The following is a 17,500-nucleotide window of genomic DNA, read 5'->3' on the forward strand; positions in this document are numbered from 1 at the left end:
CAACACACATCTTTGGATAAACTCATTCCCAGTATTATTCTGTAGATGTCATTTGATAAAGAGAACAATGCAACAGGTCATTGTGGCAAACATAGTTTACTGGAATTAAGTGGTGCTCAAGGTTAGACAATGGTAAATCAAAGCCTAACAATTCATGCAAAAACTTGGTGCAAGGAAATCAGTTTTGTAGTTTGTGGGCTGCAAATAGGATATACTTACATAACAGTCAAACTTTTTTCCCAGGTTAATACAATAAATAATAAATTAACAATTGAAATAATTATTTGTTTTCTTATAGTAATTCTGTAGTTTGAAAAAAACATAAGTATTTACCCCCCACCACCAAAAAGGTTGCTTAAAATTTATGGGCATGAAGAACATCCACCAGCCCAACTGAAAAATTAACAACAATATACAGTAGCTACAGTACGGGCTACAGTATGTAGCCTTGGGTTATCAGGCAATAATTTCATTTGATTAAGGAACTGAGTGAAAATGTGGTTCAGCAAGGAATAGACCATATTCGTACTCTCGGTATTGGACTGGAACTAGCTTGCAATGGAGGCTAATACAGGGGAATCTTTTCACATGCAAATACTTTTTAATATATTCCCCTGCATAAGCCTCCATTGCAAGCTAGTTCCAGTCCAATACTGAGAATACGAATATGGTCTATTGAAAATGGGTTTCCAGATTGTTGCTAATTATTTATACATTTTCCTATATACATTCAGATTAAAGTATCAGCTAGAAATAGGTTATAGAACATCACCTATACAACGTAAGTTTTTGCAAAAATTAGATTCTCTTTGCCCCTAAGTTTTTAATTGAATCCAAAGCCTAATAATCATATAAATGTTCATACCTGTAGATCCAAAAAGGGTCAATTACAAGGGTGTGTAGTCTTGTTTTTAGATCATTAGAGTATATTTTTAAGTAATGTAAAACTGTATACTGCATGTGTATAATCAACTTAAGACTCAATTTAATAAATTCTGTTAATTAGACTTAATAAAAAGCGATGTCTGTGAATTAAGGAAATCATTCAATCAATCGATAATTTAATTTCAGTCAGACTAATTAAAATAAGCTTATATAGAGTAAATTCCTTAATGTTCACATAGCAAGTTGGAGTATGTGACTCGATCATGTTGCTTGAATAAGCTTAGTAATATGAGGGCACAAAGAGTTTTTCACTCTGTACTTAAGAGCAGCTGAGTTTTTCTCTTTGATGTTCAATCTGATTTCAATAACAGTAAAATAAAGTGAGTACGAAAGTGGAATAAACTTACAAATGCTCACAACGTTGTATTGAGATACTTTTTTTGATTTTTGTACACGTACTTTTATAGCGCAGAAGTCCTGCTCCAGAATTAAAACATCCGTAAAAATATTTCATCTTACTGCGAAGCCACCACTGCCTCGTGTACAAACTTAAAGCGTTCTGTCACCGGTGTTTTGCTTCCTACGCGATGCTTCGCCGCCATTTTGTTTTGGTCTTTCTCAAAATGTCACGTGATAAAAATCTCCAAGATTTTTGGAGATTTTGTACCACGTGAGTTCAGCGTTGGCCAGGGTCTTCTCCAGACGAGCCGCCATTTTAAAAATCGCAGAGGAGAAGGCCCTAGGGACGAGGTTGGGGAATCCCGATAAAAGGCTTAAGAAGTCAAGTCAAGTTAAGTCAAGTCAATCTTTATTTATACCAGGGGTACTCCTCAGTATTTATAGAACATTATAAAAATATATACTATCTTCAAATCTACACTCTAGTATATAATTTAAAAGTAATTTATAATTTAAAAGTGAAACCTAAGTACATATATCACAATTCTAATTTACAAGTCACAATTTATTTTTTTAAATGTAAAAAAAGTAGAAATTATTTAAAAAGTAGAAATTATTAAACTGCTTTCCAGAAGTGCTGTGTGTGTTATAATAATAATTATAGCTACAAAAAGCCGCTGCATCCTAAACGAAATGCATTCAGAGTACTTGCTTGCCGCAATTCGACAGACAGGCTATTTCAAAGCACCGAGCCGCTATAACCAAAACTGCTTTAGAGATAATTAGAGCGCTTCTTTGGAACAACCAGTTGGCACTCGGATTCTCTCAAGGAATAGGTAGTCCTATTAGTATCGGTCAGTGTAAAACGCAGACTGCAGACCGGGGATAAAATGCAGACTGAGGTTATAATTTAACTGTTGAAAAAGCCCAAACCCATTAGAAATGCTAACAGTTAAGCCTAAATATTGTTTTAGGCCTAACTGGGCCTAAGGTTAGCATTTCTAAGGGGTTTGGGCTTTTTCAACAGTTACGTTATAACCTCAGTCTGCATTTTATCCCTGGTCTGCAGTCTGCAGTCTGCGTTTTACACTGACCGTATTAGTAGTCCACATATCACTTCATGGCTAAACCATGAAGTTTTTTGTTGACCACGACAGCTTTTTAGAATTTACGCTGGTTTTGGACTTACTCCCATCCAAATTATTGAATAAGTACATTCAGGCATCAGTGTCGTAGCTAGAAAAGGTCAAAACCATCGCAGCACGATTTTCTAGTTTTTGGGGCTTGTCTGCGAGGGTTTTGTTGCAACCGCCCCACACGACAGAACAATAGGCGAAATGTGCCTGAACCAACGAGTTGAAAATAGAGAGCTACCGTCGATGCTGGGACAAAAAGTCGTATGCGTTTCAGGACCCCGATGCCGGATGCAATTTGTTTCGTAAATTTATTGATGTGTTCACTCCAAGACAGGTTTTGATCAATTAGTACCCACAATGATTTAGTATGGGAAACCTGTTCAATAGGGATCCCATCAATGAATAAGGAAGGGGTTAAATAAAAAGTCATATTCTTTGTCGCCACCCGATTAACATGAACTCTGTCTTGGATTAATTAAGGGTAAGTTTGCTCGCCCGCTATGAGCTATTTTTGGTTTTCACCCACTTGAACTTAAATTGACCACGTGTGACATCCGCCATGTTGGAGCCCCTCGGATGTAAACAAAGCAAGAGCTGGAAAGAGACGTAGTCATAGTTTTATGTATTTTAGTCGGTTGTGGAACGAAAACCGGAAATAAAGATGGTAAATGAATGTTTCGTCTTCTGTCATTAAAAATCAAGGTGAGCAGATGGAGGAGCTGACGACAACAAGGCCCGAGAGGTGGATTTCGGCGATCAGTCGAGGTAATACCGAATACAAAAATGTCTTACACAGTGAACGAGTTTGTGGCCGCCACTTTGTGTCAGGTAGCCCTGCTAAGCATTGGGATAAGCATAATGTTGACTAGTTTCAATCGTTGAACCTTTGGTAAAAAGGAATACAGAGAAAGGAATTCGAAGGTGACGCAAGAAAGAGCTGAAAGGGCGAAAGCACACGGAACGAGTGCAATAGAGCAACAGGAACTCGAAGCTACTGCGAAACGTAAGCGTGTCAATGAAAGCGGCACACGAATCGCTTCTCTTGATTTTTCTGAAAACACGGAGGGTACTTCAGATCAGTGTGCTAACGCAGAAAACGAAGAGATGGAGCTTCAAGATGCCTTTTCGGACTTTGCAAGCGAAACTCTTAAATCGCATCAGGGTGTAAATGTGGCATCCACATCAGGCATTAGTGCTGAAACTCAGACAGAAGCGTTTGATCGTCTCTGCCGGAAACCAAGCAAACATGAATTGCCTGATGTGGATGCTGAAACCCAAACACAGGCGTTTGATAATCTGCATAGGAAATCAAGTGATTCCAAAGCACCTGATAGACCCTTTGCACATATGGCGCCTAAATTTGAATAACAATACTTCGTACATCCTTAGCCTCGTACTTACGTTTCTAGACAGAGGATTTTTCACATGGATGTGAGGCTTAGGATGTACATTGCCATTTATGCAAAGGGTCTAGAGGGACGCGGAAACTCAGACAGAATAATTAAACTACCTCATTTCAACGAGAAGTTGATATCAAGCTCCAGACAAGGGTTTTTCAAGGCAGATGAAAGAGTGCAATTTTACACAGGACTTCCGTCCTACGAAATTCTCATAGTGATGTTTGAACAGGTTGCACCTCACGTTAACGTTAATCGCCGCACTCAAAACCCTTAACAAATTCCAGGAATTTGTTATGGTGCTGATGAAGCCGAGATTAAATATATTCCATTTCAAGGCCTGACCTACAGGTTCCCAGTATCTATCGGCTACAGTCTCACGTATTTCTTCGGCTTGGATGGTGGTGATGGATGACACGTTATTTCCTCTTGTTTACTGGCCAGAACGAGAACAATTGTGGCATACCATACCAATGTGTTTTCAATATGCATTCGGGAAAAAAAGGTCACAGTGATCATTGACTGTTTTGAGATATTCATTGAAAGGCCAACAAATATACTAGCCAGGGCCCAAACCTTTTCGTCTTACAAGCACCATAACACCATAAAATATTCTCATAGGAATTACCCCTCAGGGAAACATCTCCTATGTATCTGAAACCTGGGGAGGCTGCACATCTGCCAAGTTCCTTACAGAGAACTGTGGATTTTTAGCACTGGGGATATGGCAATGGCAGACATGGGGTTCACCATTACAGAGAGTGCTGGCCTAAAGCAAGCAAAGTTGGTTATTCCGGCATTCACCAAAGGAAAATCCCAACAGGACCCAATTGATGTGGCGAAAACAAGGGGCACAGCAAGAGTTCACATCTATGTAGAAAGAGTGATTGGACTGCTTCGGCGGAGGTTTACTATTTAAGAAGGTACACTGCCCACTGACTTTCTTGCATTTTATCCTCATGGGTCACCACATGCCCAGGTTCCAATGATCGATTGCGTTGTAAGAGTGTGTGCAGCTCTTGTAAATGTATGCCCCCTTATTGTACCATCTTGACTAGTTTTGACAAGTGATTGTGTTTGGCTTAGTCTCTTGTTTGAATAGTCTCTTGTTTGAAGATATCAATGTCCTGACCACAGCATGAATTTAGTTTTCATATCTTGATTACTGAAACTTTTGAAACTGAAACTTTGGGTGGTTTTGGTTCTACAATGTAGACTGTGAATAGTCATAAGTTGATGCATCAAGAGGGTCAAGCCATAAATTGCCTCCTTAGCAATGCATCTTGCTTGAGTGCCTATTTTGATAAAATACTGAAATAGTGACTACTTGAAGTCTAGTTTAAGGACAGCCATGATGCACAAGTGGCATGTGATATATTAAAGAACCTTAATCCTTTAATTCCCAAGTGGTTTACATCAAATGTCTCCTTACAGGGCTGTCAGTAAGGTTTTCTCTTGGCTACTACAGGAGCATGCCCCCGTGCACTTTATGAAATAAGAGGAAAATGAGACCAAGAGAACTTCCTGGTTTTTCAATTCCCCTGCTGCTACTCGCATATATAATCTGGCTCCTTAAATCTTAGGGACAGCTTTGTCCTTAAAATAGTGATAAATACAGTGTAGGTCAAGAGAAAACATGAGGGTTCATAAAAATTACCACTAAGTGAAATTTATTTCTTTGATAAGATACCAAATTCTTACCACTAGTACTGTAAGAAAATATGGAGGTCAGTCAAGAGAATTTGTATTTGGATAATGGGAATTAATCAATCAATTTTAGCCCCAAAACTAATCAGCATTTAATGATATTTTTGTATGATATCTTGTAATTTATTGACTATCACGAATGCAATTTCTTGTTTGGACTATAATAACTGTAAACAAATGTTATATATGTTTTGCCATTAAAAAAAAAACAAAACACATAATTAATCTAACACTTTTTAGAATTTAATTTATTTGACTTACTGACTTTTTAACGAACATTCTGTATAGCTGTAAAGTCTTATTTGGCAAATGGTTATCCAACAATTGATATTCAGAAAGAAAAGAAAAAGGAATCACCGATAGATGTGATTGTTTTTGTAATTGCATGTTTTTAGTATGGGTCGTGCATGAATGATTGAGCATGCATGTATGTGAGCCTAGCCTTGTCGTAGAGTGCAGCTGAGTTTTGATAAAACTGGTTACCAATCTAATTGAGCTACCTAAATTGTTTGACTGAGAGTTTGACTGCATTAAGGTTCAAGAAAATCAATACAAACGCAAACCACCTCCAATTATGCAAACCAAGAGCATGTACAATGCTTTCAAAACATAATTGTAAAAGTTTGTAATGCTAGATGAATGAAACGCATATTCTGTTGGATCTTATTAAATGGTAAATTTTAGCCAGGATAAGACTTCAGCTCAACTTTCTTAAAAACCCCTGCCCACTTCGAGATGGGTTCTGATTTTTTCGGTTAAGCAGGGTACTTAGATTAAATTTCTCAAATACTAGCATCAAAATTCCAGCCCACCTCAGGCAGGGCTGTGTTAGCATTTGATTGTATCCACCGTATGCTGCAATCTTACATGTTTCGTGAGTTGAGCTGATTATCGTCTCCCCTAGGGTCACTCTTTAAGGTGCTTCAGCCCTCTGTGAGCTTCCTTATCCAAGATAATGGTTGTAACAGATGAACAAAAAATCTTCAATACTGCATGTAACCAATAAACTTATGCAATAATTCGTTTTACTGTACACAAATTTGGCAATTTTTCAGCTCTAGAGAAAACCATGTGGTACCCACCCCATGAAAAGAGATTGGCCTTAAATCCACAAAGTATGAAGCTTAATTGGAATTTCTTGATGTGGGAGTGGGAAAACCTTCCTTAGAAGAATCATGGAAATTTTCTGGAGCTGAAAAAATGTGTAAAGAAAATTAAAAACAAGGCAATAAGAGGCCATTTCTCAAACATTTCTCAAACATGAAGCTAAATGTGGCCTCATTCTGTGAATATTTAACAATTATTCGCCGAAGGCGAAGTGATTATCGATGAATATTCACCGAGACGAAGTCGAGGAGAATATTCACCAATAATCACTGAGCTCACAGTTTTCCTCGAGGTTCGCTCTCGGAAAACTGTTCGCTTCTCGGAACAGATAATGCCCGCGGACAAATATCCGAGCATATTTTCGCGCCAAATGAAGGCTATTGTTTGTATAGTGAGCCAATGAGAGCGCGCGATTTTGTATAAATACTAATAAACAATGATTGGATGAGGATTTTGTGATATCCAGAATAATCAAGGTCGAGGTAAGGGTTATCAGCCTCAGCCTTCGGCTTCGGATGATAACTCTTACCGAGACATTGATTATTCTGGATATCACAAAAACCGAATCTAGTAATTGTTTTATTACGCATTGTACGAACAAAAATGGTCACGACAGTGAGTGGAACTGGTAACTTATTTGCCAACGAGTAAACCGTGTACAAATCAGCGGCACATAATTCGATTGACAAAAAATTTTGAGCATTAGACAACATGTGAAAAATTGAAAAAAAGCTTGATGAGAAAGTATACAGCAACAAATAAGTAACTGAAGAAACCAAACCTGGAAGTCATTGTTTTGCTTCTTCACTGACGGCAAGCAACACAAAGCGCGCGAACTTCACATGATTACCCTTAGAAATCATGCACTGCGGGAATACATGACATGATAACTCGTGACCTTGAGTGACCTTGACATGATAACCGTATAATCTGCAGTTATGACGTCACAGGCGCTGATTTCGAAAATTCACTGTAGGCTTTCGGCCAATCACAAAAGAGTTAGAGAGTTGAATGTATAATAACAAAGGTTATTTGGCTTGAAAGTCGAGTAGGAAACAACGCGAATATCAGTCGTGCAATAGTCTACTTGATTTTCATAAATATTTTTTCATCAATTTTGACTGATCACGATCTTCTCTGATCCAACGCTGTGCAAGACTTATCGTCCACGGTCTTTGCAAAGGTTTTAAAACCTCAACTTCACTAGAAGAAATGAAGAAATGCGTGACATATTACAGTCGCGTTACCTGCGCAGTAACCGCGTTGCGCACAAACAATTAGCGCGAACGTCCTTAATGGCAAAAACTAGGGGAAGAAAAATCGAAATCGAAAAAAAAAAAATTGCAGTTGTCATCAGGACAATGGGTACATAAATTCATATATAGCTACATAAATTCATTACTATATATATGCATTCAATCAAGCAAATGTCTGTAATAAAAGGAAAACCGCTTTAAGATATGCTTGTCAAAGCAAAACTGGGAAGACTACTAAAACACCATGGACACACAGCAGAAGTCGCGTTGATCTGTGAAACCCATTTCGCAAACGTAACGTAACAGTACTCTATTGAACTTAACCTGCGAATAAAACTTGTTCTCCCAGGAGACTGGGCAAATAACTCAATTACGAGTACTTTGTGGATGGACTTACGGAAGCCAGTGAAATTAAATTATTGATAAAATCTGAGAGAATACAGTCTTGACGGGACCCAAGGAAATTGTTGTTGACAAACTAAGGTCCGGTATCCCGGTAGGGCTCAGTTTGTTACCCAACGGTCGAAGTAACCACTTTAGTTCCAAAGGTTTTTTTCTTTTGATCGAGTGAACAAACTCCCATCTTACGGCGCTCTTAGGGCTGCTATTGCGTTGATGGTGGGTTAAAATGAAGGTTCAATCTTCGTCAATTGCTTCTGATGTGGAATTGTAGAATTGTCACCGAGGGAGTATTTTTTCAAGGAACATTTGACTCAGTTTCGTGGGCTCTCCAAAATGGAGTGTGCAGCCTTGGGAATTCATAATACGGTGGGGAACCGAGGAATAAAAAAATGCCTCAAATCGCATTGAATCTGAAAAATTACCATACATGAAGGAAGCTACCTACAGTTGCAATAAGCTAAGGCTTTTTTAAATTTAGAGTTTTTGTCGTATAATTACCTTCTTTAGCCTTTTTATTGGGATTCCCATGCAAACCCTTTTTATTTTTGTCAGCCATGTTGGCTTTCCCTCACACTGAGCTTGGGGCACCTGCGACTTAATAACGGTCAAGACAGGAATATTTATCCCAAAATGCAAGCCTTTCCTAAAAGAGATTTCAAGAACAAAGTAGGAATTGTAATATTGAAGATACCGTCATACCTTCAAAGCACCGGTAGTAAGTTTGCCTTTGTCTCCGTGTGGATGGACTACGGTATAGTAGCGTTCCTTGGCGATGATAATCATTGTAAAAACGCCAGCAGAAGCTCCAGTCCACGCCGTCATACGCAGGGACATGCAGATCGCATTACCGGGCATCTCATCTGCAGATGTAATCTTGAGGCTTACAAGAAATTGTGGCAGAAGAAAACACGGATAAACGATGTCTGCTACCGCCAGGTTCACAAGTAGATAATTAAAAGGAGTCCTGCAACGTAAGGGGGCTTTGATCAGATCGAGAGCACAGTATCAAATAGTGCTATCTTTATTTTAATACAGAGAAATAATATTTGTTTAGAGGAAAACAACGTATAACAGCTAAAAATCGATGTGGTTCAAATGGATTTCTTTTCTCCTTTGACCGTGAACGGCTACAGAGTCGCAAACGGCTAGCCATTCCCAGATGAGGGATTAATTAAATACCTTGTCGTTTGATAAGTCATTGAGACAATCCTTTTAACATGGAAGCCAAACTTTTACAGGGTTTTTTTCATCAATTTCACTTAGCAGGTTTGCAGATAGTAAAATGTACGTTGGTCAAAAATCACAAAATTCTCTATACCATCATCATCTTTCTGCATCCTACGAACTATATTTTTCGTTCGGACTTTATTTCGACGTTTATCAACAACTTTATTGTTGTTTGGTAGCTGCGCTCAGTATTTAAGGTAGCTCCAAAAATTTCAAGAAAGTGTCTGTTACTAGCATTTACTTTACAACACTTTTTTCACTTGTCATATTAAGACACGGTAATGTCTCTCCAAGCAGCTAGGTTTTATTATTATTTAAAACAACGAAGTGCTGAATATGGTGACCTAATAGGTTACCTTAATAAAGGCAGATCCCAACACAACCGATCTTTTGTTAGAAAATGCTTATTTGTCAAAAACCAACTCTGTGAACGCCATATTTATTGCTTAAAAGTATTTATAATTAGCAGGCCAAATTAAAACGGCCTGCAAGGTTGATAAACGTTTTCTGGAGCGGATTCAGAGCAACCTTCGCAACTGGAAAATTTAAGGTGCTCAAATGTATAAATTAAAATATCAGGGAGTTTCACCGTAGACTGCTGATTACGTACCAGCAATAAAAAATTGTGCGTCACCAATATATTGTCTTTTTTGGAATCAAAGCATTTAAACACAAAATGTAAGGTGTTGCTAGATGGCTTTACTGTTGCTATGGTGACCTATTACGACACAATAAGGAGTGCATCTTGTTAACCAAAAATTGTCTCTAAGATGATAGAGTCTATTATTCTAGTAGTAAAGTTTCTTGAAAGCCGTGAAGAACAAATAAGCAAGTGTATACCATTACTTGAAACCACATATATAGTGGTGCTAACAACTTGTACCTCATATCCCGATTCCTAATAACGACAAAAATGACGAGTAGATTTCCTGTGATGCTTGCAAGGAAGATTAAAGACTTGATTGTCAATAATGCAGCATCCAATGAAGTGACCATGATACCTTTGCCTTGCAGTGACCTGATGAAAAATTAAGTCGTTAAATTAAATGTTATCAGAAAAATACTTTTGAGTTTCCTGCAAGGGATGAGAGCATTTTGGTTTATTGTTTGTTGATTGATTGACTGAATTCGCAGTAGAAAGTATCCCATATTTTGGCCAGGAGCAATATTTCCCCCCCAAAAAAATTAAACTGCGAACGGAAGTGTCAAAAAGTGGAAAGGTTTTTGGCTCGCATTTATGTACGAACATGTCAAAATCCTGATTTAAGCAATAGATCGGATTTCACCTTTTCCACTCTTTACTATGTAGTAAACATGAAACTAAATCAGGAAAAAAAGGCCGCAGGAGCATAGAGGAAAGGGCAAAGACATGCCACGTAGAAAACCAAGGACCATAACATGGGAATAACGGAAAATACAGATGGTGCGCTTCTATTGATTGAAGTAAACAACAGCGTCTACTGAAAATATGGCGTTTTTGCCGAGAAAATTTACACTTTCCAGAGTTGACAGAAACTATCCAATCACAAGAAATTCAAAGGTTACAGTTTGTGACTACAATGAAAAACAAACGGCCCTCGATTTTCAGCCCCGCGCCTCACGGCCAGAGCAAAAATGAAAGCAGTGATTTGACCTGACACTGCAACCGAAATATCAACAACAACTAGCATTTTTTTTTCAGTATCTGACTGGTGCTTGCTTTGATCGGTGTATTCCACGTAAACGCCTGTTTAGCGTCTTGTTCCAATTAAATTGGATAGACTCTTCGTATGACCAAGGGGTAAAATATTTCAATTTTCGTAAATTTTCGGAATTAATTGAAACCAAAACAAGATACATTCTTAAGGTTACCGCACACCTCAGTGAAACAGATGTAGCGCTTTTCCATTACGGCGCAGATACCCCAATCCCAGGAGGTAGGAGGTTTTCGTATTCTTAGATTCCAATTACGTTTTTTTTTTTTTTTAATCAACTCCTCCATCCATTTTGACGTTACGTCGCTTGAGTAGGACGCCATCGAATAAACACCACCAGAGGTCAAGAATACAAAACTTTTTGCTTCACCCTACTGTTCACTAATTGCTTTGTAAGTGTTTGACGGTTTTCATTGTTTTTCTCTGTTTTGATGAACTATTATAACACTTTTCGAGCGAAATTGTCAGTTATTGTTGGATTTCTATGGTGGATTAAGTGTCGGGACCGCCACTTTCTCTTCGGGACTAGCACGTCATCATCACGTTTTCTTCAGGTTTTATTCACTGAAAAAATATTACTTTGTGGTGTCACTCGGCCGTTGTTCATATCGATTTTGAGTGAGTAGGGATGGCGCAGTGGTAAGATCACTCGTCTCCGACTAATGGGGTCCAGGTTCAATTCCCAGACTCGGCGTCATGTGTGGGTTGAGTTTGTTGGTTCTCTACTCTGCTCCGTGAGGTTTTTTTTTCCGGGTACTCCGGTTTTCCCTCACGGCATTATGTATCATAGCATCACTTAATAAAAATAAAAATAAAAATAAAAATAAAAATAAAAATAAAAATAAAAATAAAAATAAAAATAAAAATAATAATGATGATAATAATAGAACTTTGTTTGCACACGATAATGTTTAAAGCTGAATAGTTCACTTATGAACTTAATTTTTGCAATTGCGGACAGAAGCCTAAAAATTCAGGACATCAACGGGGTTTAAACACGTTTACCTCGCGATACCGGTTCAACGCTCTAACCGACTGAGCTATGGAGCCACTGACGTTGGGAGCTGGTCATTTGTGGGTTCTAACGTTCCCGTGAAGAATGAATTAGCGATGAAATGATATATAAAATGGATCATATATGAACTGCGGATATGAAATCAAGTGAAGCTATGATCCTCGCAGTTATGAACGCAAATTTTGCAATTGCGTTCATAATTTGCTTTTAAATTGGTGGGCTTTTTCAAAATTTTCAATGTATGTTTTTTTCCATCAGATCCCGCGAGGGAAATTCCTCTGAGCTTTGGACTTGTACTGCGAGGTCTTCTTTGCACCTTTTGCTGTTCACTAGCAGAAAATAAAATTTCATTTGTGCCAATAGTTAGACCAATAGTGCCAAACTATTTTCATTTACACCAAACATCGTTTACTTACGCGAAAACGAACAATTTTAGCATAAGCAGTAACGTTAATTGTGATGTATTCATAAGAAACGAAACAAACTATCAAGATAGCGGAAGAAATAATTTAATGAAAAACGAAAACCTCGTGTACAGGGCCCCCAAGGGAAAACCTAACATTAATTATAAAATTATTAATAATTCATGATCAGGAAACAAAAGAAATGTTTCTTCAATGAATATCTGTATATCTGATACAGATTTCTCTTCATTTACATAAACGTTTCTTTCGATTTTCCCTGTTAAAATGTCTTGAATCACCAAAGAAATGTCTTCAAAAGTTGGGTGAGAGTGCTTAAATATTATGATTTTAGTTTGTAACAATATACAATTTTTTAATACGATGACTCGAGCTGCGGCTTTGTCCGGCGTTTGGGTCTGCAGAGGTTTTTAGTAAGAGGTAAAAAACCGACACTAAACAAGTTGGAATAATGCAGTCATCGTAAACACTCTAGGCGCTGTTGTTGATATACTGTGCCCTCGTTAAACTGCCGGCTGCAGGTTGCAAGTTAAATTTGCAGGTCACTGTTTCACCATAGCTGAAAAAACCCAAACCTTTAGTAATGCTTACACGAGGCCTAAAAAATAATGTTTAATTAAGCATAAAGTTAGCATTTTTTTAAGGTTTGGTTTGTTTCACTAATAGTAAAACAATGACCTGCAACAAGTATTTTACACCCTCCGATTTGCGACATTACGCATCATCAAATAAATTCATTTCAAATTTCTAAGTTCATGTTTTATTATCAGGATCATTTATTGCCTTCGATATTTTTTTAATTTACTTGAAACAAGCCGCCAAGGGCACAATTATGGTACTAGAATAGCTAACAATTAGCGGCTACATTTTTGTCGCACTAACATCAAACAATTTACTATTCTTTATCCTTATCTTAATTCTTTATCTCTTTCTGGATCAAGCACTAATTCATCTAGATGTTGCGCATATGTGTTTTGTGCATCATCAAGGCCAAAAATACAGACAAAAACGAGAAACAAAAAGACTTCTCGAGTTTCATAGCCATCTCCATGCATTAATATCTCAAAAGAGAGATCAATTGCAACAGTAAATAAAACTGAATAGACTAGAACCAGATTAAACTTACCTCACAATCCTTAAAATAACTGAACTCTTTGAAAAATTGCAGATGCAAGAGAAAAGCTCACCAATACCGGTAATTCGATACTTTACTTTTCAGCTTCTTTTTCCGCGCTGCCACTTGATGAAATCTGAAGGGATTGATGTGACGAGCCGTCAACATCTAAGAGTTGAAATTATACACACAAGTAGCCTAGTAGGGTGATATATTGGCTCTCGGTAATGTATAATGTGATTGGCTTGCTACCCTAGCCAAAAAAAAAAAAAGACTAAACAATTGAAACGATGACTAAAAACAATGTAAGCTGCTTTCAATATCAAAAAATAGCACGAAACGAGAGCTGCTACACTACTGGCCTAATATGCAGTTCTCTAACAATTTGCAATAACCATCGCAGTTTGTAATATCTGTCCCGCCACTTTGCAAATAAAATCGTCTCGCCTTGTAATAACTGTCTCACTTTGTAATAACACTTGCCGCACTTTGCAATAAAATAGCTATCGCACTTTGTAATAATCTTTGTCACTCTTTGTAAAAAACGCGGAAATAGGCCTTTAAATATTGATTTTTTAGTATCTTGTTCGCTATGTGCAAGGTAGACTGAAGACCATTAAACGATCAGTAATCAAAGTGGTTGAGGTCTCACTTGGCAGTTTACTTTTAACAACGACGTTTTATTTTACCACGGTAAACGCCAGCCGGATTCGATAGGCTGGCTGGATGAAAACAGATCTTAACACAAGTAAACGAAAGCGAATCGGCATGTTTTATCACAGGCATATTTCGCGCCCGATTTGTTTAATAATCGAGCACAGCTTTTAGTGTCGTGACACCTTTTAATAAATTGATCATAGAGAAGACCACAAAACCCTCACGAAGAAAGTCTGGAGATCCATGAAAAAATATATTTAGTTAATAAATTACGAGTAAAAACAAACCCGAAGATTTTACAAGAAGTATTTCCCCAGATCAAGAATTTACCTTCATCACCTTATTTGTGTCCTCTTTGTTCCCAGTTCTCCTCATTACAAGCTTAAGGAGTTAAGCGTGGAAAAGAGATTTGTTGTCAAAATTCATTAAAAAACGGCGGTAAAAATTGTTATAAATGGAGCAGTAGTGGTCTGTACTGACATTCTTATTTAGTATTAATCCGTTCCTTTTGTTTTCAATTTATATTATTTTTCTTTGACAAGGTAATAAAACTACCCTAAAAAAACCGTGTGACTGGAAGTCTTTTCCCGAGACCCTGACTACGCGAGAAAAGATAAGAACATGAGACTGTGAAAGTTGACAGATCTGGATTCGTATATTATGACTTAAAGTCTGCTTTTTTGACAACAACAAAAAAAATTACCCATAAGTCTACTGCTAATGTGGATAAAGAGATTTTTTTTCTTTTTCGAGGAAGCCCAGCATGTGTTCAAGAAGCCGTTTCCCTAACTTTCTTGTAAGCAGTTTCCAGTGGGCTAGTTCTAAAACAGGGAATGGGGAATCAAGGAATGAGAACGGAAGACAAGGAACGGGGAATGGGGAACGGGGAATCTCTAAAATAGGGCTAGGCCAAACTTAAACTCAGCCAAGATCACTTACCATCAACTCGACTGAGAAAAGACAAAACATTCCCTGTAGCGAGAATATATTTTTTATGGTTTCCTGCTATCGCGAACATCTTTGGGATTTTAGTAATTCCCCCTTTTAAAAATTCTCCGTTCCCCATTTCGCGTTCCCTGTTCCTGTTTTCCATCTCCATTCTTCCATTTCCCATTCCCTGCTTTAGAACTGGCCGTTTCCGGCGACGGCATGTCTGGGAAATGGACATGGTCTTTGTGTAGGAACCGAATGGAATGCTATGCTTAAGCTTAACGATTTCGCCTGTGTTAGGAAAAAATGAAAGATAGATGTACTAGATATAACTTCGATGTTACACGAGGAAAGAGATTTGTTTCTTTCAACGAAATATGTACGCTAGGAAAGGCTATTTGAGAAACTGCCGGAGTTGGGGTATGCGCTTTGCTTGGAGTGCCGCAAAGACTGTCCGAGCTCAGCATCAAATCGATCTCATGGAGTCAAGGTGCATATGACAAAAAAAAAATTCCTTGATTGAATGTACTCATGCATTGCCCTGATAACAACTGCAAAAAAACAAAAAAAGGCGATCGTGTTGTTTCCGCTTCATATTTCCTCTCATTTTCAGTGTAATCTGATGCCAGGTCAAATTTTTTTGGGTTTTCGTTTGCACCAAAGCTACTGTAAATACCGGGAGTTAACAGTAAAAGGCAAGCTAAAAGACAGATGAAGAAAGAAATAATATAGTTTTACATAAGACTCTAAATTTCTAATTCTCATCTAAAGATTTAGGGGCACCCAACGAGAATATATTTCAAAACCACTTAAACATAGCATTGTTAAACGTATTTTAGTATTTAAATGGTAGATATAGACACTTTTTTATCCCCTAAAAAGTTTTCAGCTGTTCGGATTTCCTTGCTGAAAGTCTAGTGATCCGAAAATTATAGGAATCAAAACTTACCTTTTCGAAAATTTTAGCCAGAAAAAAGCCTCCCGAAAATTCTAAGTGACCTTTTTAGGGTAAAAATCCGTTAAAAATAGGCAATTATACCATTTTTCAGATGTTCGAAAATCCTAAGAGAGGCAGGCAAACAAGAAATTTTACAACAAAATCGTTTTCCGAACAGATACTTTCCGAAAATTGACGTTGGGTGCCCCTGAAGATTAATGACAGTGGATTGTAAAACACTAACATTTCTGCAGTCTCTAATTTCTATGAATAAAGGGGAAGGTCATTATGTTCTGCCAAAAAGAAGAAATTGATCACGTGCCAGGCAACCACAAAGATATACGTGATCACTTTGTGTCAACTGAATGAACTGCGGGAAAGAATGCTAATCGTTCGTCGTTTTCAGAGTATAAATAACATTATAATTCGTTATAATTCTTTAATGGAAAGCCTAATTAAGGGGTAACTTCAATTCTATTATAGAGCGACCGCCCGTGCCGATAAATTTTGATTTTTTGTTTTATATCAAAGCTGTTGACAGATGATAACAGAAGCCCACTACAGAAAATAAATCAAAGCTTCGTATTCAAAAAGTAACATTAAACAACATTAAGAGTTTCTTGATAGGAACCGTGCGATTTTTTAACCAACGTTTGACTTGATTTGAATAAATTATTAATTTCAGTTTACAGTGCCCCCAATGAGTGCTCCAGGGCTAGAACGACTAGACACTTAAATAAGGTTCCATTCCATTCCTTTCCTTTCCTTATTTAAATTTCTTGGAACAGAAAAGGAACACATAACATTGAGAAAGTGATCGAGGAAAGAACAACTGGGTAAGGCCGAGCACGTTTGTTGACTATATCTAATTGCTACGTCATAACACGTCTTATTAAATTCTCAACCTCGGATAATGCATTTCGCGTGCTCTGATTGGTTCACTCAATCTCGGTTATCAGCTCATATACCTTGGTTTGACCTTATATGGTAAATGATTGCCTTAAGCGTTGCTAAACTAAAAATGTTTTCGCCGGAATGCGAAATTAGTCTTTGAATAAAGCCAAAAAGGAGAAAAAAAACTTTTTTTGTGGAAAGTTTGGATCAATTCCGACGTTTAGAAGTACGCCAAAAAGCAAGAAATGTTTTTGTGATGAGCCTGCGTCTGTCTGACAAGGTATTACACAACATCGCATCAGTTCTCATCAAGTTTTTTTT

At 37.6% G+C, this 17,500-nt stretch overlaps 1 protein-coding gene and 1 long non-coding RNA gene across 2 annotated transcripts in view; one reads left to right on the plus strand and one right to left on the minus strand.

Moving 5' to 3' along the window:
* Positions 1 to 13,944, minus strand: part of LOC138021199 (neuropeptide FF receptor 1-like) — a 32,145-nt gene extending 18,201 nt beyond the window's left edge. The window contains exons 1-3 of the mRNA XM_068868083.1: positions 13,774 to 13,944; positions 10,400 to 10,534; positions 8,989 to 9,253 (exon numbers count right to left, since the gene is read on the minus strand). Of these exons, the coding sequence (XP_068724184.1) occupies positions 8,989 to 9,253; positions 10,400 to 10,512 (378 nt within the window). The 5' untranslated portion in view covers positions 10,513 to 10,534; positions 13,774 to 13,944. The remainder of the gene's footprint in view (positions 1 to 8,988; positions 9,254 to 10,399; positions 10,535 to 13,773) is intronic.
* Positions 1 to 15,983, plus strand: part of LOC138021269 (uncharacterized) — a 102,987-nt gene extending 87,004 nt beyond the window's left edge. The window contains exon 3 of the long non-coding RNA XR_011126341.1: positions 15,962 to 15,983. This is a non-coding gene — a long non-coding RNA (uncharacterized lncRNA). The remainder of the gene's footprint in view (positions 1 to 15,961) is intronic.
* The last annotated feature ends 1,517 nt before the right edge of the window (positions 15,984 to 17,500 follow it).

Source organism: Montipora capricornis, chromosome 1, assembly GCF_036669925.1.
Source record: "Montipora capricornis isolate CH-2021 chromosome 1, ASM3666992v2, whole genome shotgun sequence".
Lineage (NCBI taxonomy): Eukaryota > Metazoa > Cnidaria > Anthozoa > Scleractinia > Acroporidae > Montipora > Montipora capricornis.